The 23,439-nt window shown below is 32.6% G+C and overlaps 1 protein-coding gene and 1 long non-coding RNA gene across 13 annotated transcripts; one reads left to right on the top strand and one right to left on the bottom strand.

Moving 5' to 3' along the window:
* The first annotated feature begins 1,115 nt into the window (after positions 1 to 1,115).
* On the top strand, positions 1,116 to 19,921 carry LOC114414604 (protein SPT2 homolog). 12 transcript variants are annotated; one of them, XM_028378949.1, is made up of 15 exons: positions 1,116 to 1,436; positions 2,542 to 2,620; positions 2,813 to 2,882; positions 3,624 to 3,788; positions 4,120 to 4,175; positions 4,545 to 4,663; positions 14,292 to 14,380; positions 14,481 to 14,764; positions 15,501 to 15,618; positions 17,333 to 17,407; positions 17,495 to 17,618; positions 17,721 to 18,214; positions 18,323 to 18,459; positions 18,955 to 19,041; positions 19,448 to 19,921. In XM_028378949.1, exons 7-15 carry the CDS (start codon positions 14,354 to 14,356, stop codon positions 19,557 to 19,559), a joined length of 1,458 nt encoding a protein of 485 aa, XP_028234750.1. In that variant the 5' UTR covers positions 1,116 to 1,436; positions 2,542 to 2,620; positions 2,813 to 2,882; positions 3,624 to 3,788; positions 4,120 to 4,175; positions 4,545 to 4,663; positions 14,292 to 14,353; the 3' UTR covers positions 19,560 to 19,921. The 12 variants fall into 12 exon arrangements, with proteins under 12 accessions (XP_028234750.1, XP_028234782.1, XP_028234719.1 ...); XM_028378981.1 differs by having other exon boundaries at positions 4,120 to 4,187; positions 17,333 to 17,398; XM_028378918.1 differs by having other exon boundaries at positions 4,120 to 4,187.
* LOC114414666 lies at positions 7,247 to 13,260 on the bottom strand. Its single transcript, XR_003667249.1, has 3 exons — positions 13,147 to 13,260; positions 12,678 to 12,719; positions 7,247 to 7,431 (listed from the first exon to the last, which is right to left on the bottom strand). It is a non-coding gene; the product is annotated as an uncharacterized LOC114414666 (long non-coding RNA).
* Positions 19,922 to 23,439: the final 3,518 nt, after the last annotated feature.

Genomic DNA, 23,439 nt, shown 5'->3' with positions numbered 1-23,439 from the left:
GGAAAAACAATCAAAATTTCTTCACCTCTCCACCATTTTGGCATTCCCCCACCAACCAAAAACACTAGTATGATCAATAAACTTTGTTAAAAGACTCAACAAGTATATCTATTGTACAAATAATGAAATAAATACGTACAGATATTGTTCCCGAAGACTGATAATAATCACCAACTTTTAAGAAAAAAAAAACACAACAATTTTTTGTTGGTTCTTCCAACCATACCTATATCCAATTACTAGTAAAATTAGAATAAAATGTTTAATTCGTAGCATCTTTAAGCTAACTACAAATATTTTTTGACATTTCGCCCCTTCAGTTTATTACACTATTCTTTAGCTTATTATCTCTCCCCCAAGTTATGTACTCTTTCAATAAGAAAATATATATTTATTGAATTGTTCACTCAATAAATAAAACAAGAACCAAGTAGTTCCTCCAAAAAGAAAATTCTAAAAGGATAAAAATATTTCCAAAGATTAAATGGGTGTTTGGTTCCGCATCTAAGATCCACATATAGAATAAAATCACATTAAAAGTGATGCAAAAGCAATTACTAGTTGTGTTGGGGATTCATGTTTCCAAATACATTATAAGAATGAAAAGAATTATAATGACCATGGCAATAAATTATCCTAAACAATCGTCATTCTACATTTTTGGTATTTTGAGCAGAGGAGTTATTTATTGACCATGCTCCTTTTTAAATTCAGATATTTCAAAGAATGAGATTAAATGATAAAATAATTAATGGAAAACTTTAAAAAAATTTAAAACAAGGAAGAATTTAAGAAAAAACATAGGAATTAAAAAATGAAGAGCGAGAATAAACATATTAAAGTGTCAATAACCTTGACTGGCCTGCATTACTGGAAAATATAAATGTAACGTCGACAATACAATAATATTCTTATAAATAAAATATTTTTATTAACATTGGTCATAAAATGAACCATGTTGTAAATTTCCTTTATTATCGATTATTTTAAAACCAATATTATAATTGAGGAGTTAACATCGGCCTTTTGCTTTTTTGATAATACTGACGTTGTTATTTTTTTTATAATTTAAAATCGATTTTATTAAAAACCCATGTTGGGAAACGAAGGTCACGTTGGATATGTAGCAGAACTGCTTCACCTTCTCTTTTCTCCACTTCCACCACCACTCACTCACTCCACTCCCTCAAAATTCACAATCCTCACGTTGCCTCATTCACATGAAACTTCTCTCGCCCTCCGTGTTCTCGCTCTTTCTCTGAATCACTCATCCTTATAATAAACAAATAAATAGTTTCTCTCTCGAAGAAGGAGAAAGAGGTTTTCATTGTTCTTGTTCTTGTGGAAGAAGAAGAAGCTGAAGAATGGAGTCGACGGAATCTTCATACGTTCTTCTCCCGAGGGACCGAGGAAGCGCGCTGCATCGCATTCTCTAGGTATATCTGATCTGATCCGATCCGATCTGTTTTTTCTCTCTTTCGCTTTCATCCTTTTCGTTCCGCTTAACCTCGCTCTCTGCTTCGCACAGTAATGTAGGTTAGGGGACTGAATGTCGGTGGCGTTATTCCGCGGTCAACGCCTTTCTTTCCCAACCCTAATTCTTAACATTGGAGCTTCAATGTTGTTTCTCGCTAGATTTAGATTCATTTTCTTTTCCTGTTATGAAAATAATGAAGTAGGAGTGTTATTCTGTCCTGTTTCGTGTGTGGATGTGATTTTTCGTGGTTTACGTTATTTATTTGAAGTTCTGCTTTAGTAATTGAATGATTGCAATTTTATGATTTCAAAGTCAAGTAATTATGCCGACTTTATTCTTTTTTTCGGTTTTTAATTTTTGTAGATACCAAGCAACGTAGAGGGAATACTTTTTTTTTTTTGGTCCTTTTGATGCCATTGAAGAAGCTAACGGAACTTTTTAGAAAGCAATTTAAATTGGAGAAAGGTTGGAATTATTTCACTTTCAATAATTTGGGGCATATTCTGCTGTACGCAATTGCCTCATTTGAAATTTCGCTTTGGCTGTTATCCTTGACATAAAAAGTTTCGAAGATTCAGTTTGGTATCTGGGGAAAAAAAATTTATAATCGAGTTTGTCTTATATTTTTTTTTTTTAAATCTCATTCTAGAATTTTTTTCCCCTGTTTTTATTTGGATACCACACTAAACTCGAAGGGAGCAATTTTGGTTTAACACAAAATGTACTCCTCTTGGAGTTAAAATAAAAGAACAAATCACCTCCATAACTAAAAAAAAAAGCTTGGAAAAAGTGACTTAGTGTGTCAAAACAGAGATAATGCAACAAAGAAGTTACCTGGTTGGAGAAAACAATAATTAACTGAAGAGCTTTATATCTGGTATTTGCTTAAAGAAACATGAATGTTTACAATGTGAATCCAAGAAGTTGTATATTTATTTCATACTTGCAATGTCCAATTACTTGGTTGCATTCTTTAATTTGTTTTGTGATATCCTTAGCAGATTAATGGAATTTTCTTTCAAGCTGACATAGATTGACATTTTGAAATTAATTTTGATCTTCAGGTATGTTCCATTCTTGACGAGACACTACAAGCAGTTGGTGCTAAAACAATGGTGGTCGGACATACTCCTCAAACTATAGGTGTAAATTCGTAAGAGAATATATCTATTTAAACATGGTTAAAATAACCTCAAGTTGTCTAAATTTGATAATGTTGTATCTTACTATGGTTGAATTTTAACTTAAATGCAATTACAATATCTAGGTCGTTTAGTTCATTGTGGATGCATGGAATAGTACTATTAATTGAAATTAGTTCTTTGCTTCCTACAGTAAATACAATTGTAGCATATGGCTCAAAGATTGCAGAATGTGCAGTGGAGTTTTGAATTCAAGACCAAAGGTAAAACAAATTAATCCATGAGCATAATGTCCTTAATGAATGCTTTTGGTTATATACTAAATATTATAAGAGATAGTCACATGTTTCTTAACCTTTCTTCTGGTTACCGAGTGCCCACTTACTGTGGAAAAGGCTTGAATTTTTCATGGGGAATGTAGCATTGTTATTAGCATTGGAACTATGTAAATAAGTAAATTCCATTTATTATCTTGATAGTTCATGTTTCTCTAAATTTTGATCGACTTAAAATAGTTTTTAGACTGTATCTTGATAGTGCTTGAATCAACTTCACTACCCCATGAGTCCTATCACTCAAAAAACAAACAGAAAGAATCATAATCACTTCACCAGCTCAGGGATATCATGGAAAGAGGATCAGCAAACACCTAGGTATTTTTGTTTTAGATTTTTAAAATAGTGTACTTTCAATGATAAATTGATTACTAAGTAGTGTGAAATTGTTATAGAAAATCGTTTCTAAAAACGAAAATGAGAATGCCCTAAGTATTTGTTGCAAATACAAGCTTAAATGTAAAATACAGTGTGGAAAAGATAATTTAGATCATTAAATAGCTCTGCTGTTTGGGTTAAATGCATACATAAGAATTCATGCTACCAATGTTTGAACAGAAACATACCTTAATTAGTTATTTTTTATTTATCTTTCTTACATTAAGACTTATCTAAATTAGTGGAAATTGGAAAACTAAAATTGTCTTATACAAATTCATATTTTTCCAGGAACAACAGCAAGAAACTTCAATGTGGCATAGATGGTTTCCCTGTCACTTACAGAAAAGACAACGAGCATATTGGATGGTCCATCCACTCAGCTGAATTTTTCAATCCAATAAACCAAAACTTCACTAAAATCAGTCTTCATGCTTTTCATTAGCCCCCAAGAAAGTAAGGTCTACCCGGGTGATTTACACGTCGAAATAATCTTAAATTTTATTAGTTTCTGATATACAAAATGACTTTTATTTTAGTGTAAAATGGTACTAGTAAAAAGTATAATAAAAAATAACTAAAATGAGTGGCTTTTTCTAGAGCCAAGGACTAATTAGAGTGTTTCTAAAGTTTTAACAACTAAAATATCCATTCCATGCAATCTTGAGGACTAGCTAGCTCATTAGTTTATTCTTTAGCCCTTGCACTTCACGAAGACCTCTGGAATTAATTATGTAATTTCCACATTTATGGAAGACTCACTTAAACCTTATAAATACTTTTGCAGTGGATTGTATGCCTTCCCATCATCAACACTTCTTGCCTAATCATGGAACCTGAAAGGTACTGCATATGGTGAGTCTGTAGTTGGTTTCTATCCATATGTTGAATTCATTCTAGTGTTGCTGCATTAAACTATAGAAGTGAAACAGATATTGATATACCAGTATCACTTAAAGTGGCTAAATCTTAATAAGTGAATTCTATGTTTGTTGCAAATTAAACCATGCAAGGAGAAAAAAAGTATTTACATTGATCACCATTATGTTATTTAAGCTGTTAAAATTTGGTAGACCGCATTATAGGCTTGTTATGTATTACATGATTTTTTTCCTCTTAGCTTTATGTCTGTTCCCCCTCCCCAATCAATCACCAAACGGTGAGTAGTTAGGACTTACTAAGGCAAGATGCAAAACTTTCCTGATTGTGCAGATGGAGCTTTCACAATGAATAAAATACTGGAATTTGTAGATTACAACAAGTTTCCATTAGTTACAAAGCTGACTGAAATGAATTCTATCAGAGTCTTCTCCAGCCCCATCAAGCTTCAGGTCACTTTTATTTCCAAGTTTAATCTACATTAGATATTCTTGACTTGAAGTTCTGTTCCTATTCTGACTTTAACTGAGATATTAAGTGTAATATTTGAGTATTTTGCAATATGGTCAGTGCAATGACCTGATCAATTTAATACACTGAGATGCTGCAAATATTTTCTCACAGTTTCAATAAAAACAAAAAATGATGCATTTAATTTGTGAAACAAAAAAACTGGGCAGTCATCCTAGCAAGTCCTTGATCTTATCAAAATCACAATCTCTTTTATGATTTGCCATGTGTTGATCACTTGGTTGCCCCCTGGATGGTTGATATAATTGAAACAAATGTGAGACATTTGTAAAGGGAATGAATGTCTTTTTCAGAACTTATTGAGAAGTACTTCTTACATACAAAAATATTCTGGAGAATCTGAACTACCAAAATTGGTTCAGAACTTGGCCATGCTTGTTCTCATCCAATTTGATCATTTTCAATAACTGTAATTTGGTTAAAAGACTAATATTTAATCTTTAAGCAACTTGCAGAAACTAAGCCACTAAAGGATGTACTAAAATTTACTCCAACTGCATCCTGCCAAGTGACTTTTCTTTGTTGTTAATGAAAAATACAGGTTGTATGGACTGCTCCTTGCTAGTTTTATTCATACTTTCCTTTCCAAATATTATAAAGTTATTTCTTTTCTTATTGGAATTTCAAGAGACATCTTTGCATCATTTTGATCTATGCCTATTCCTGCTATTAAGAATGTCAAATTAAGTAAGATTATAAATTTATAATGGAATAAATGTGAGCTATTATGTATATGCTTGTAGGGGATTTGTATCAATGCATATTTTGTGATATGAGTGCCGAGCCAAATTATATTTAGGATTGGAATTTGATTTGGAGAGTGCTGAGTGAAATTATATATATATATATATTAAAAAAATGTCTTTCTACATCGGTTGTGGTTTTAACCAATGTAGAAAGTATCAATACTACATCGGTTGTAGTAATTGACAGATTTACAAATTTTTACAGACTTCCTACATCGGTTTTAGGAACAACTGATATAGAAATGTGTTTTCCACATCCGTTTTAAAAACTGATGTTAAAAGTGCTTGACTTTCAACATCGTTAGATACAACATCAGTTTTAAAACCGGTGTTAAATGACTTTTTTAACTGATGTTAAATGTCTTTTTTATAGTAATGTTGTAAGATGACATAACAATAGGAAGCAAAAGAGAAAAATATGTTTTAAGGTTATTTGGTGGGTGGCCTAGAGTGTGAAGTTAGTTTTCTCCAATATGCCAATGACACTATTTTTGTGGGGGATGTTAATGTGAAAAATGTTTTTACCATTAAGACCATTTTAAGGATGTTTGAATTGAGGGTGAATTTCTTTAAGAGTTGTTTTGGGGCCATTGGTGTGGATGATGGGGTGGTGGAGAGGTATGTGAAATTGCTAAATCGTTGAATCTTTTCTTTCCCATTTGTGTATCTAGGCCTACCCATTGGTGCTAACCCTAGGAAGGTAGGCATGTGGCTACCTATCATTGATAAGTTTAAGAAGAGATTGACTCTTTGGAAGCACAAACATTTGCCTTTTGCAGGAAAAGTGTATTTGATTAATTCAGTTTTGTATTCTCTTCCTCTTTTTTATCTCTCTTTCTTTAAGGTGCCAAAGGAGTTGTGTTCAAAACTTGTAAGGATTCAAAGGAGATTTTTGTGGGGTGGTGATGATGAGAATAACAAAATTGCTTAGGTAAGTTGGGAGAATGTGTGTAAAAGCAAGAAATCGGGTGGCCTTGGTGTGAAGGATATTTTGGTGTTTAATGAAACGATGTTGGGTAAGTGAAGGTGGAACCTTTTTAATAATCGGGGAGGTTTGTGGTGTGATGTTGTTGACTCTAAACTTGGCAAGTGGAAAAGACACTTTTGAATGAGGAAGATGCGTCCTTGGATTCTATATGGTGGAGGGATTTGAGGAAGGTGTGTGAGGGTAAAAGTGGTGTAAAATGGTTTTACAATGGGGTTTCTTGGAGAGTTGGTGTTGGTGATAAGATTAGATTTTGGAAGGATGATTGGGTGGAGGGACAATGCTTGGCATCACTTTGTTGAGATTGTTCCTTACATCGGAACAAGAAGATGCTATCATTGGGAGTATGGGTGTTTAAAGGGATGATTATTGGTGTTGGGAGCTTAAATGGTGAAGGCATACTTTCGTGTTGGAGAATGATCTTATAGCCCAGCTTATGGCTATGTTGGAGTTGGTGCAAGTGCGAAAATCGATGTTGGATTCGTGGAAGTGGTTGTGGTGTATTGGGTTCCTACTGTAACAATTTGTCTCGTCGTTATGATATTACTATTTTACAACGAGACATTAAAATTTTAAGTGAACGTTCTATTAATTTGATTATGAAAATTGTGTAATTTTTTTTGCGATATACATTCACCAAATAACACACAAATACGTGTGTGTGTGTGTATATATATATATATATATATATATATATATATATATATATATATATATATATATATATATATATATATAAAAGTAGAACCATTATATATCATAACATGTTTAAGGTATAATTTAATTTTTTACATGTATTTAAACTTGTAATTTACATATTCAATAAAAAAATAAGGAACCAATTAAAGAAGAGTTTGATTACAAAACACAACTCTCCCAAAAGAACTCCAACGTTATGAGGTTTGCTCAGCGACTCCAACAAAAAAATCTCCCTCCAAAATCACCTATTGCTGCTCATCTGTTCCCAAGAACAAAAGTTTGAAATCATCACAGGAACCAATCACATGGTATAAAATTATAAGGGTGAATTTATAGTGAAAGATTAACAAATTATCAAATGACAATGATTAGAAAAAAAAAATAACAACAAATAATCACAATTATTCTCAATAACCCATCTGTTTGGCATACACATATAAGACTAATTATCAACCTTTCAACAATTTAAATCAATTATGTTGGGAATGATGCATGTACCTAATTCAACTCTCAAATACAATGTGGTATCATTCGAGAGAAATAGCTTAAGTGTGTCTTCTTGATACTCTCACTTAGGAAAACTTAGAAGCAACTGTCGAGGTCATTCTATCGTGCATAGGTCACTCCTCCCCCCTCTCCCCTATGTTGATCAACATGATTCTCAAGGTAGTGTCAAACTAAGTGATATACCCTTAAGTACCAACATTTTTTTCTTGTGAAAAACCACAGGTATTTAGTGACAAAGTTTATATTATTTTCACACAATTATGCAGTTTGAAACACAGGCTTCAACAATGCATTGACCTTGAATAATTAAAAATTTTAAACAATTCCCTTCCTTCTCCAGGGATGCTTATAATTTTTTGAAGACCAAATCCCTTTTGCTTTTTTAGAAATATTCAGACAGGTCATTGCACCCCCAATATACATACACAACATGCATTTATCTCAATGACATCTTCAACATCATCTAATTTCAATGTCATCATTAATATCATCTCATCTCAATGTCATCATCAATATCTTCTCATCTCAACATCAACATCATCTCATCTGAAGATCATCATCAACATCAATATCGACATCATCTCATTTCAATATGAGCAACATCACAAGCAATCACATTCCACATTTATACATGTAACTCATACCTAGGATTCACATTCCAGGTCTTTAGACAACATACACCACTTATAATAATAATTTGTAATATAACAAGACTGATATTTAAGGAAAAATTCTGAATTAAAGAGAAGAACTATTGTATACAAGCAATTCTTAAGCCTATTTAAAATTTAGTAAAAGAAGTAAATAAGAGAACAAATATAAATTTTTGGACAGAGTTTCCTTTGTAATTAAGACTTTTCCCAAAATTTCAATCCATACAACATCATTCACAGTTTTATTCATCAATAACAAATATATTTCATCTCATTAATTAAAACACAAGTTTTCTTGAAAAATCAACATGCAATTGAACAAACATACAACCCCATAATTGGGTTTCCAAACTCCAAATATGACATCAAAAACTATAAACCCCCCTCACCTATCTATATCTCCTTTATAGTTCTTTGTAACTTTGTTCAAAGATCTCTTAGATTCTCATCCGTTGGTCCAAACACAGAACTTTATATACCAAATTGAAGACAATTTAATATAGATTTTAAAGGCAGAGTCAAAATTAACATTTGGGGTCAAATACCCTTTTAATTTTGAAATGAGCTAAAATGGTGTTTTGGGGTCCACATCAACAGATGCCATTTTAAAATTCTGATCACACTAATGTGATCGAGGTTTAGCAAAGGTCACAAAAATGAAATCAATTTCATAAAAAAGACAACCCTTATAATGTCTCACTTTCAAGGGTTTTTTAAAGGAAACATATAAACATCCGATAATGGTGACCAATTCACAAGAGATACATAGATAGGTTTTTTCTAATTAGGAGAAAGCATAAGAATTGTGGTTACCTCGAAGAAGCCGTGAAGGGAGGGTCGAGGGCTTTGTTCTCTACTAAACTCGCGAGTTGGGTTTTGAAGATTCTGCTTCGATTAAAGTGTTCATTTTCGTGCGGTGGTTTGACGACAATCGACGGCGGCTCGTGGCGGTCATCGATGATCGTGGGTTGGAGGAGGAAGAGGTGGGTTAGGGTTTGAGTGAGGGTTTTGGGAGAGGAAAAAGGTAAATTGTATTTTTCCTGGACGTATTTATAATCTGCAAGACTTGCTTAGTGAGTTGATCTCACTAAGTGAAATTTAACTTTTGGTGCTAAGTGAGACATTTCACGCTAAGCGGAATTTCTCTTCTGGTTAGAATTACGCTTAACGAGCTGGGTCGCTAAATGAATTATTCCTTCTAGATGGAATTGTGCTTAGCAAGTTGGAGTCGTTGAGCGAATTGTTTCCTCTGGGTGGAATTGCGCTTAGCGAGCTGGTGTCGCTAAGCGAATGTTCTAATGCAGATATACCAAACTCAACATAACCTAATATTCGCACCAAACAACTATACACGAATAGTTCACACAACACTTCAACTAATCCAAAATAATCAAGTAATTATATAACATCAAAATACATCAAGTATCTATTTTTGGTTATTTAAATTTCAGGATGTTACACCTAATCATAATTGGTGTGGCTTTCACTTATTCACGGCCTTATGCTCTTTTGTAATATCGGTACTTCTAGTACCTTTCTATCAATATATGTTTCTTTGTTGAGTTAAAAAAAATCATTTAAACATTTGGATGGAGTAATTCAACACGTGAATTCATTTTTTTGGGGAATTTCAAATTATTCATGTTAAATTAACTTGTTTGGATATAATATTTGAAACAAAATTCAAATTTTAGTAATTTTATGAGTCATTTTGATTAATTAAAATAATGAGATTTCAAATTCTCTCAAAAAATAAAGAATTTGAAATTCATTTTTTAAAGACGCTCACTCTCACTCATGGTCTCGCTTATGACTCTCTTTGTCTCTCGCTCAACACTTGCAACTAGGGATGATCATGGTTTTTACAGCTGACATCGACACAAGTTATTTTTTTATCGACGTTGGCCAAGGATTTTTCAGTTAGGATTTTTTTGTATGACAAACCAAGGCTATTTTTTGGTTGACACCAGCTAGGTCTTTTTGGCCGACGTTGGGTAGTGTTTTTTCAGCCAACTTCGGCCAAGGTCTTTTTGGTCGATATCAACTAGGGTTTTTCGGCTAACATCAACTAGGTTTTTTGGGTCGGCATCAGAAATAACTATTTCTTAGTCAACATCGGCTAAGATTTTCTCAACTTTCATTAACTAAAGTTATTTTTTAGTCAACATTGACAAGTGTTTTTTTTTTTTTTAACAATATTGACTAGGAATTTTCTGCCAACGTCAACTAGGATTTTTTTGGTTGACATTGACTAGAACTATTTTTTAGTTGATGTCGGCTAGAGTTTTTTGAATGATGTCGACCATATCTAGTTTTAGTTGACACCGACTAGTGTTTTTCAACTGACATCAGTTAGGGTTTTTTTGGTCAACATCAGCCAATGATATTTTTAAGCCGATGTCAGCTAATGTTTTTTAACCAATGTTCTCTAGGGTTTTTTTGTCGAGGTTGGATATGACTTTTTGGCTGACATCAACTAGGGTTTTCTTGGCTGACATCGACCATGATTATTTTTTGGTCGATATCGACCAGTGTTATTTTTAGTAGACATCAACTAGGTTTTTTGGTGGTTGTTAGTTAGGGTTTTTTAGGTTGTCATCGATTGTGATTTTTTCTTCTGAAAAAATCTTAACCAACGTCAACTAAAAATTAGCTTTGATTGAAGTTAGTTGAAAACCCTAATCAACATTGACTAAAAAATATATTTGACCTATAAAACCTAGCTAGCATTGCCCAAAATAACACTGGCCAATGTTGGCAAAAAAAATCCTAGTCGATGTCACCATAAAAACACTAGTCAATGTCAACTAAAAAAAATAGCTATGGCCAATGATGCCTGAAAAATTCTAGCCAGTGTCGACTAAAAATAGCTCTGACTAATATTGGTCGAAAAATCTAACCAACATTAGCCTAAAAACCCTAGCCAACATTGACTGATGCCAACAAAAAATAACCTAACCAACATTGGTTAAAATAACCATGCCCGACATCAACAAAAAAGAACACTAACTAATATTGACTAAAAAATAACTTTGGTCGATGTCAACCAAAAAAACCTTAGTTAACGTAAGCTAAAACAATTTAATTAAATATTTTAAAATTAGATAGTGTTTATTTTCTATAAAGTATAATATTCGGATTTCATCTATTTAAAATATAAAAATGAAATTTTGCATAGGAGATAAATTGAATTACTCTATCCAAACAAAGAATTTAAAATTTAAGAAATTTGAATTGATTTATCCAAACAAAATATTTGAAAATGAAGAAAATTAAAATCAAAAGAATTCAAATTCCAGACATTTCAAATCTCCAATAATTTTGAAAATTATTGTGTTGTAAATTATGAAAATTGAAATTTTGATAGAGAAAAAGAAAGTAAATAATGAAAATTGAAATTTTGATAGAGTTGTAAAAAAGTTAAACGTTAAATTAAAATCAAATCAAACGATTTATTTATTTATTAGCAAAAATGGGGAAGGGGCAAGAGGGCCAATGTGAAAATTAAGTGAAATTCTAGAAAAAAGGCAATGGTCCTTCTATATCATTATATTTTATCCTGCCTAATGGTAACTGATTCTTTATAATAAGAAACAAAATACAGTTCAATGAATGTTCCCAAGCTTGATGCATGATCTCATCATTTATGAAGGGGAAGAAACTCAATCAAAGGAATATATGTAGGGAAAAGATAGCAATTGCATTATAAATTCTTCCAAAAAAATTAATAATATTACCAAATCATTATCCTGCTCATTCAATTCAACATCAAAATCCAGATCAGAGAGGGCTAATAAATTTTCATCTGTAGTCTGAATAGCATTTGTTACAACCCCCAATAGACCTTCAAGTTCATAAGTATTTCCTTAGCTGCAAGACGTGTATGACTAGCTAATTGTCAAACTAAGTGCATGTCTAGGAAAGATTAATTTTTGAAAATAAATACTTGTTTTTAAAACTTTTCTCAAATAGTAAAAATAAGCATTAAGAAAAAAAGCTGAAGGAAGCAACAAAACATTTTCACAAAGGAGCAGCCAGAAGGAAGTCCATTACGGGTTAAGTAATGCAGATTACAAGGCAATATTGACCAATGAAAAGAAGATTCCTCCAAATTGGAATACGTCTTCATAAATTAAGTGGCCACGTCGTTTCAAAGTCAATGCTGAAGACAATTATGAATAAAGGCAACGATCCAAATGGTTAAATAAGTAACAAGTTTCTCTTTGAATATTCAGAAGAGAAATATATATTCAACTCTATGAAATGATGTATATAGGCTTATCATAGCATAGCAGTCAAGGATCAATCATCAATCATCAATCATGAAATAAAAAGGAGGCCATACCTTTGATTTTATGGTTACAGAGTCCATGTGTGCATGAGTGCACTTCCGTATGCAGAGTTAACCATATCGAAACAGTTACATAGTCATCAGAAAAATAGTAATAAAATTAAATGAGTAGAATTCAAATTGAGATTTCATAACAAAAAAATGTACAATGTTGTTTCAAGCATAGATATTTTATGGAACAAAAGACATCAAATATGATTATTTTTGTGACGTTAATCAAAATTTCTCAACAGTAATACATGTCATGATAGAAAAAAAAAAAAGCATAGAAGAACTAGAGGGAAACTGAAAATGAGAGAAAAAAGGAGACATGATAGATGAAAAGAAACAAGATTGCAAGCAATTGATAAGAAAATCGGAAGAACCACATTGCAAAAGCTAGAAATATTAGTTGGAGAATCCAACGCCTTATAAACCCCACACAAAAATCCCATACTTCCAATGTGAGACTCAAGTCTCATACCTTGTAATTGGATCCTCACATTCTCGATGCCCACTGATCTGAAATTGCAGTTTCAAGGAAATTATTGTACCACTGATCTGTTCTATTTGTAATCTAGCCATGTTTTGTATGTTTAGATCTATGATGGGTGGTGGCGGCGCCGCCTCCGGAGGTGATTCTCGGCAACAACGCACAATGGTTAACGACAGTGGTGATGAAGAAGCCAGAGGGGTAAATCGGGAAAGTCAAGAAGAAAAGGAAAAAATAAAGAAAAAAGAAGAAAAAAATACATCCATGGGATTAAAATTTGATAATTTTAATGGTGGAAATTCACTTTCCCACCGTGGGAGACCTATTACACTCTTCGACGCTAGCATGAGTCTATGATACATACATACATCCCAAATTTGAAGTATAGATTTTTCTTTTTGACAGGAAAATAGAAGTATAGATTTGACTCTTTCCCGTTGTTTATCTTTGGACAGGCCAGAGCGTCTCGGCGAAAAATCACCGTAAAGGGATCCGGGTCGGGTGGGTAATAACTAATGTGTTTTGTTTTGGGTATATAGTTCGAGAACCATCGCTGAAAGGTGTCGGAAATAATAATACGATAAGATTGGGTCACTCACTGTAAAGAAATCTTTGCAATCTAATTAAATCATCAATAGATAAATAAATTAAAAAAATAAAAAATTCTGCAACCCGACGAACACCATAAAAGAGCTACTCTTGCACTTCTAAATTCCTTTCTTTCATTTCGGTTTCCCCATTCAACGATTCTCGCTGTGTATCGATAATTCACTGTAAGTTCTCTCTCTAATTCCTCTTTCGCAATTTCCCTTTCTCCCATAGCTTCAATCTTATAATGTTTTTTCGTTTGGTATTCGCCCGATGCGGCTTCCCCCGACTCAATTTTAGGGTTTTCTCATCGCATAATCCCTTCAATTTCTCAATTTTTGTGCATTCGGGAGCAATCAATGATCGATATTTTTAGGTTTTGGTTTTGTTTTTCCATTCTGGCGAATTGTGCTTCTCGTAACCCTAATTTTAGTTTTCCTGAGGTGATTTTTCTTAATAAAAAAATTATGTCTCTCTGTCGTATTGGATTGGGTACGTTTCTTGTTTCTCATCTAATATCGCGTTCTTTGTGTAATTGGCACCAACAGAACGATCTTTCAAGGAAATACTCGTTGCAATCGGTGATTCTGCAGTTGTTATTGAAACCACAATGCGGGGCTATGACGACGAAGGAGATGTAAGCATTAATGACTTTTTAGGGTTTAAGTCAATATTTTCCCTTTTACTATTATTTGTTCTATTGTTACCTTTCCTTTTGCTGATTGAGTTTTATGCAGCATTTTTGCCTCATGATAATTCCCTATCTCATGGAACCACAGGGTTACGACGATTATTATGAGAATGAGGGACAAGAAAATGAGTATGAAGAGGGGGGTGAGGAAGAGTATGAAGAAGAGGAAGAGGTGCCCAGGAAGCCTTCAAAGGAAGAAATGGAGTACCTTGAGTTGAGGCAGAAGTTGAAAGAATCCATTAGAAAGCAGATGAAGAAGGATAGTAGTGCTAATGGTACTTTGCGCCGGGATTCAACCGACCGAAACAAGAATAAGCTTCCTTATGATAAGTGAGTCTTGCAACCATCTTTTCATCAACTATTTACATGAGTGCTTTGAGGAAGTCTCGAGCTAAAATATCCTATTTTTGATTGGGGCTTGGGTTCAAGAATTAAAATTTGTTTTTGTTTAGTAAGTTCAATTGCACCTTTTCTCTTCAACATTGCTCTTTGAGGACTATAATCTCATTAACATGATCTTGTTTATCATGGACATCTATATGAAATCAGTTGTTTGAGGGCTATAATCTCATTAACATGATCTTATTTGATGAATTTTTATTTGTTTACCACACCTGAAAGGATGTTTTTTGTCTGTTTAGAGGCTAGTTGTTGCTTAACCATTTTTTGCTTTTCCCTAGAGCTGGATAGATGTTTTCATTACCTTATATTATAAGTGAGATGCTCAGTTGATTACACACAATCCATTAGTTTGTTCTTTTAACTAAGCATTTTACTTTTTATATTGATTGTGTGTAATCATTTCTTTATGTAATAGCTGAGTTTAGTTTTGCATATTGTTTAATTTCTGTTTGGTTTTTAAGATATGTTTTATTTCGTTTGTGCAATTTGTGATTTTGGGGCTCAAGATTTTGTTACTTTTCTTTTTGGCTTGTGTGGGTGATATTTATTATACATGCTTTGTGTTCTTCATTGATGCATTTTGAGTTTGCTTGACATGCTGTCTTGGTAAGTTGAAATTTGGCAACAGGAATGCTGAAAATATAGTTTCAATCTTCAATTGCAGTTATGGCTCCTTTTTTGGTCCATCTCAACCAGTTATTGCACAGAGAGTAATCCAGGAGAGCAAGTCATTGCTAGAAAATCAGCATTTGGCATCTAGGTTTTCTAACCCACAACACATTGTAAGTCTTCAGAATTTCTGTTTTGGTGTTTCTTTATAACTTATGTATGAAGTTCTGTATAATATTATTGGTCTTCAATTCTTAATTATGTACTATTACAATTCCTTTCTTTTTCAAAGTGATCTTAAACATTTTAAATTGACTATTTGGGATCTTGTTATAGTTGGCATCTTATTTCCCATTTGGCAATGTGAAAAGAAATTAAAATAAAGGCTATAAAGCAATACAAAGAAGTTGCGCAAGAAACTTGACCTGTTTATTGTTTAAACATATGATATGATTCCTTTTCCTGTTTTGCCTGCTATCTTTTGAGTAGAGGAATACCTAGATACGGTCTGGTGTTTGATGTGTTGTATTTATTAATGTAGTAAAATTTTACTTTAATGTCAAGCTCCTAATGCTTTTCTTCTTATTGTGACTTTGGAAGCTCCTTTGGCAGTGATTCATGTAGTTCATGTAGTGTGACTAAAGTAGGATATGAAAAACAACATGAAGCATCCCCAAAATGCTGTAGTAGTATGGCAGATGAGAGTGAACGCTACACCAAACATAACAATGAAACAAATAGTTTCTAAGACATGCATTGCATACTAGATGATCAAAACTCAAAAGTACTCAAAATCGATAAGAGGCAGGCCTTGGCAGTTGCTATGAAAAACTGAGACAGGGCTTCTGCTTGTACTTGTAAAATACTACATGGTCTAATTATTAGTTTAAATAGGTGAATTAGGTTAGGGTATTCTAACATTGCTTCCTATCAATTGTATATTAAGTTTAATAATTGTCATCCATTTTTTGCTCCTTTCCTTCTATAAATCTAAAATCTTATTCCAAAGTGAATGCTTATCCGAAATTATGAATAGCTATCCTAAAAAATGTGAGTTGCTGATATGGCCAAAAGCACTTATTGCCATGCCAATAGCTTAAGTTGCTCTATGGGTTAAACCCAACCCATAGAGTAATCATGTACGCTCATGACCCTTTGAGCATATCATTACCTCCCATGTTAGAGAAGGTTCACTCTTGAACCTTAAGTAATTGAAAAGATGTCAAGCCCACACCAGATCTAATGCGACACCAGATCTGATGCCAAATGATGTGAAAATGCACACATATTACCATTCCAAAAGATTAAGCTGGCAGTAGAGGCCCAACTCTTGACATATAGCACCCTGCATCAGATACCATACCCTTCCCTATTTAAGGCATTGGGTATGGGCCAGGGCACTAGGTCATTGAACCACACCCATAGATCCAACATGTACTCTCGTTATCCTTTGGGCATGCCAATTAGACATTTTTGACATGATATCAGAGTGGAGTGTTACATTTAGTGCAGGGGTGTGCCAAGTTCTGTTCTTCTTGGACATTAAATGGTCTAGCATTTGCATATCTTCTGTGTCTTTTTTTGCTCCATAATTTAATTAGGCTATTAGTCTTATTGTAAATAGATTTAGGTTTGTACAAGTATACTTGGCCGAATTTTTGGTATAAATAGGAGTAATTGGTTAGGTTATTGTATACTATAGTTAGTGTTATTATTCTTAGCTGTCATTCTCTCTTTTCCTTCTACCCTAAAACTATAATTCTTAACATTACACAATTACTTTTGCTCATGTACCGAGAATATGCAGCATTTAGATTATTTTTAATATATTTTCCTCCCTGGAGTATTTTATTGAATGCTGCTTCCTCTTAATGATATTGTCTGCAGAAGAAGAACCAGAATAAAGTACCTAGTGGAGGATCAAAGTCTTCATCTCATAATCTGGCACCCAAAGTCAGCGAGGTTTTGTGGTTATCTGTGTTAAGTTTTTGATGTCACTTTGTAGCTTAATCTCTGTGCTCTAATTGTTTATTTTCCATATTCATACAGATACAAGTTAAAGCCCAGAAAATCAAGAATACTAGAGATTACTCATTTCTTTTATCTGATGATGCAGAGCTTCCAGCTCCTTCAAAAGCCCCCCCACCACAGAATATGCCTATAAGAAATTCTGGTATATTGCACTTGGTGATGTGTGTATATGGTGTTGAATGTTGGATTAAAACATGTTATTGTAATTAAGGAAACTTATACAGGATTTTTGCTGATGTTGAAGAGGGACGACCAGCTCAAGTTCCAGCAAGGAGTAAACTGCCTTTGAGCAATGGTGGCAAGCATGTTCGTGCCAGTCATGAGGAACGGAATGTAGGTTCTGCTGCCGGCCGTTTGCCTCCTAAATCAGGATCCAGTTACAAGACCAGTAAACCTAGTATGGCATCAGCAGATTCTAGAAAGCAGCTTGGTAACAACAGTGATAATGGACCAGGCTGGCCAGTTGGGCCAAAAGGCTTGCCTTCAAAGATTTCTGTTGGTACCACTGGGAATAAGTCTTCAGCACCTGGTATAAAAAACTCTGTGAATGGTATGCGGAAATCACTCCCTTCAAAGAATCATCCATCCATTCCAAAACAGAGTGTAGATCAAAGAATTTCGAAGCAGAGTGTTGAACAAAGAATTCCAAAGCAGAGTGTGGAACAAAGAAGAGACATACGAGAACTAAATAGACCTAAAATGACACCAAAACAACCAGTGGCATCATCAAAACCACAGGTGTGATGCTATATACTTGTGCTCACTTACACATGGATCCCTTATATTATGGATTTTAACCTTTAGCTTCTTCATAATATATATTTAAATTGCTCACTCGTTTTGCAGATAAATAAGCCACTTAAACAAAATTCAGTTCATACTGCTTCGCAAGATCGTCGTCCCAAGCATAAGGTTGCTAAACGACCCTTTGATGATGATGAGGACGAAGTGGATTTCAGGAACGTGATCAGAAATATCTTTAAGTGGGTTTTTGTTTTTCTAACTAATATGCTGATAACATTGAGTTTTATACAATGTGTTCTTTGATGTTTTTTGGAGAGAGAAAATGTTTGGAACTTGGAATATTCTTTATTGTGCGTGACATCTTCCCTACAACTGGACTAATAAATCACCATGGGCTACAGAGATATGCTTAAATTCACCTTCATTGCTGTGCTACTTGTCTTGATTCTGTTACGGGGAGGAGAGATTTTTCAATAAAAACTTGTTTGAATGGCTGATATAATAATTTACCTCAATTGACAAAATACATGTTTAAATTAAGCTTGATTGTTGCAATACCTGTCTCTTGATTTGTCTTATGGTGTTATACAGAAGGGAGAGAGAGGGGAGGGGGTAGGTCTTGGGGAGGACGGATTTTCAGTCAAATTGTATTCAATAAGCATTGATTGTATCTTGATTTCATCCATTGATGACTATTTAGAACTTTTAATAATCATTTGTTGGTTCATTTGCAGTTACAACCCCAATAAATTTGTTGATGACGATGACGATGACAATATGGAGGCAGGCTTTGATGAAATCTTGAGGGAAGAAAAGCGGAGGTTTGTTTCTCAGATTAAAATTAAATGTCATTTACTTGTTAAATAAGTTGAACTCAAGAGCTACTTGTCATTTACTTGTGAAATCTTGACGATGACGATGACAAATTGTCTTGCTTTTACTTGTTAAATAAGTTGAACTCAAGAGCTAATGCAAAGTCCTTCTTTTCCTCATTTTGGGCTGAAAAAAGTTGGCCTTTCCTGGCACTTATTGATGCTCATCCTTGCCACTTTCCCTTTACTTTTTCTTCCATTTGCATGCATCAAATACTTTCGTATCCCTTCCATTTCCCCGGCCACTTGATTGTGTTATAAATCCTATTGCCATTTAATCATGATTTCTGAATGATGCTTTTCATATTAAGTAGTTTTTTGGGTTTTCGATGATTTTTGTGTAATACACATGCAGTGAAATGATTGCTAAAAGGGAGGACGAGGAGCAACTTAGGTTAATTGAGGAGGAAGAGGAAAGAGAGAGGAGAAGAAAAATGGCAAAGTTAAAGAAACGGAAGCTTGGCTAGCAGTAGTTAGTAGTAACATGTCATTGATTTTGGTATAATGAAAATTCTCTTTTCCCAAGGGCAGTTTAATCATGGGATTAAATTATACAATTCATCAATGAAGATAGAAAAACATTCGCCCTCACATTGAGCTTGTTTCAATTTGAATTACTTAGAAAAGATATACCGTTATGTAAACGCAGTTTCGGATTTAGTCAAGGGCAGGGGTTGGGGTTGCATTGTGTATGTATGATTTTGAGCGTTTTGCACACTGATTGGCGGTCATTATACGCAGTGGATGGATTGGAAATGAGATATTGTTCACCATTTTGCTTCATCTATTATTCTGAGCAATGTATTTTATAATAGTTTTGGTAGCCAAACAAGGTCTTTTTCTTTTTTTTTTTGTATAATAGTGACAACGAAGATTGAAGCTTGAACTTTGCTATCCAATCTCACTATTAGGCCGAGTTTAGTGTGTTTTAAGTCATTCTTAAAACTAGGTTATTCTTTTATGAGAAAAATGCGTGTTTTTAGTTCATACATTTTAGGTTAAACGTGATCAACGATTATGTTTTCATATTAAGGAATTTGGTTTTTCGATTTTAAAAAACAAGTGAATTTTCTCATCTCTTTTAAGAATTCATCATTTTTTTTTATACTTGGAAGAAATTAAATCTATATGTTTTACTTTAAGTTTGATGATTGTCGTTCCTTTCGGGTGGTTTTTAAGTTTGAGTTTTAAATTTTAAAAATAATTAATTTTTAGTTTTAGTTTTGAAAAATTTTATATTCAAGTTTTAAAACAAGATTAATTTTAAAATAAACTCATTTTGAAAGTTTTATAATAAAATTAGTTTAAGAGTGTTTTTGTGTGGGGTGAAGACAATGGTGATGTAGCAAGCAATAATAACAATATAGATATCAGTGGCGACAACATTGATAGTGGTGGTAATAATCATGTCGGCAATGAAGGTGGCGACAATGATGGTAGTGATGACAACGATGTTAGCGGTGGTTGCAGCAACAACGTTGGTGATAGTGATAGGTGGGTGGTAGTGGTATCAGTAGTGACGGCGGCGATGGTAGTAATGTTGGTGGTGGCGCTGGCGGTGGTGATGGTAGTAGTAATGGTGGTGTTGGTGATAGTGGTGTTGGTGTCGACAACCACTAGTGGTTGCGATAACGTTGGTGGTGGCAATGGTATCGATGTTGTTGGTGGTGGTGACAATGATAGTGTTAGTGAATGTGTGGTGATAGTTGTGTTAGATGTGACAGTGATGGTGATGACAGTGGTAGTGATAGTAGCAGCTGTAGTGGCTACAAAAAGTGCAATTGTCTAATGTGAAAATGTATTTTTTTTTGTCTTAACCCTTCGGTCCACCTAAGGACCCTGACGAGTTTGACCGGGAAATAAAGCCTAGCTAAGAATTGTTTTTGCCTAAGATCGAACTTGGGTATTATCCGGACGATTTAATTTTAACTTCAATATATTAACCACTTATGTTCAATAACTTGGTTGAAAAATGTGTTTTTTTAGAAGTAAACCAAATTCACGATTTTTTTTTTTGGTTTTGAAAATGAGTGTAAAAGTGTTTCAAAAAGGATTGAAACATTATTCCAGTTCTTTTTTTGTCAAACACATTTTGTTTGAAAAATTACATTTAAAACAAAAAATAAAAAACTTGCAATCACCCCAATTGGACCCTAAATTTATCAATATGAAAGTTTAAAGATGTTGAATATGTTTGACCAAAAGTATAAGTACTAAAATACTATTATGAATAATCTATCTTTAGTTGTCCATATCTTTCATTCTTTTATAATCTTTTCTTATTTATATTTATCTTTTTACCTATAAATATGCTATTTCTGCTGAAAAGAATACAAACAATTTTCATTCTCTAAATTTGCATTTTCTTCTTTTACTTTTTGCTTCAAATTATATTTTATTCAACACTTTATCATCATGATTGTCTTTCTTCCATGAGTCATCGACAATTGGTATTACAACTTGCAAGGAAAAGTTATGTAAAGATATCAATTGAAAAAATTATTCTTTTAAATTTATATTTCAAGGGTAGATTTTTCCACTATCAAATTTCGTTATTCATACTGTTTGATAAAATATTTGTGTTATATTATGTAATTGTGAATTTGATCATTTGAGAGTTTGAAGACATTATCATAGTAGAAAACTTTTAGAATATTTTTCTCACCCAAAGTGAGAAAATAATACAAAAGTAAAAATAAAAGAATATTTTTTCTCATTCGAAGTGAACAAATAATGTCATAACTGAGACCTATAAATTTATTATAATTTGATCCTACGTAAGAGAAAATCATATTCTTTTAAGTTCATATTTGAAGGCAAAACTCTTTTCGTCTTCCTAATCATATTGTTCATAACTATGACATGTATAGTTATATTGTTCACATAACTCTGAAATTTATTTAGACATAATGTGTCTTGAAGACACTATCAAATAAAAAATTTCTAAAAATATTTTTACAAAAGGTCCTCAAGACCTTATTAAAGAAAGAAATTTGAAGTTTTTCTTTATCTCACTAGAAGTGGGAAAATCATACAAAAAGTGAAAAAGGGAGAATTTTTCATTCTTGATGAATGCAACATTTTATGTTTATTAAAATCTCATGTGTATTAATTTATCTCAATTCTTATGTGATATCCTAACATGATTAGTCTTGCCTACAGTATTTCTATGTGTCTAAATCACGTAATATATAAGATAATATGTTATATTAATATTTTTATTTGTTAATATATGTTTTAATTCAGATAATTACATTTGATAAATATTATTAGAATATTACGTATGATTCTTGGGTTTATGCGATCTAAATTAATATATACATATTAATTAATAATTTTAAAATAGGAAACAAAGATATTCGTAATTCTTTGTGATAATTGTTTATGATATTTTTGTCATATTTATATTAATTAATGTTATCATTGTGGGTGAATATATGTACATGTTACTTATTATGTGTATGTATGCATAAAAAAATATATATATTATGTGTATGTTATATTGTGAGTATAAATATGTAATATTCTTAATCCCTAGTTGATTGATACTGTGTGGAAAAAATTATCAATGATGATATGTTAAAAAGAAAAATTTATCTATTTTCATGCATTTAATATGCTCCTATACTAGCAATATCAAAGAATAACAACATAAGAAATATTAATTTTTTTACTTGTATACTTTATAAAAAAAATATAGGGTACGAAATTTATATAAAAAATCATATGATTCATCTGACTAACATTGTTCCATTCCCTGAAGTGAATGTTGCACACATGTATTTTTATCAAATAATTATTTGAATAATTTATTTTTATCATATAACTTTTATTCATTATTGTTATAGATGTAATTAATATTGTTTACTTATGATTTAAATGTTTTATATGGATAACTTTTGGATTATTTTGTAATCATGCGTATTCCCATGTTATGATTTGATTCATGCTTTTGTTAGAAGCCAAATTATTTGGCTTAAAAGAAGTGTAAATTCAGGGAACCAATAACAAATGTATGTATTTCACATATATGTTTCTGAAATGTTTTAATAAATTGGTTATAAACTAATATATGAAATGTAATGCTTTTGGTGGTGATCAAAATTCAAATTATTTTGAGCATCATATATGTATGTTGCCATCTTCATATTTATAAGTGCATCCAGTGAGTTATGATTGTCCAATTTGTTTATCATGGACATAATTAATTGTATATTAAAAGTAATATGAAATTGCTTTAAAGTTATGTATTGCACATGATTGATTTCATATAGCTAATTATAATAGCTTTTACATGTATCAAGGTCACAATACTTGTCCTTGAATGATTTTATTGGTTTATAAACA

The sequence above is a fragment of the Glycine soja genome, chromosome 1 (assembly GCF_004193775.1).
Source record: "Glycine soja cultivar W05 chromosome 1, ASM419377v2, whole genome shotgun sequence".
In the NCBI taxonomy this organism is placed as follows: domain Eukaryota; kingdom Viridiplantae; phylum Streptophyta; class Magnoliopsida; order Fabales; family Fabaceae; genus Glycine; species Glycine soja.
The sequence above is the reverse complement of the archived record's forward strand: the minus strand, read 5'-3'. Positions and strand labels throughout refer to the sequence as shown.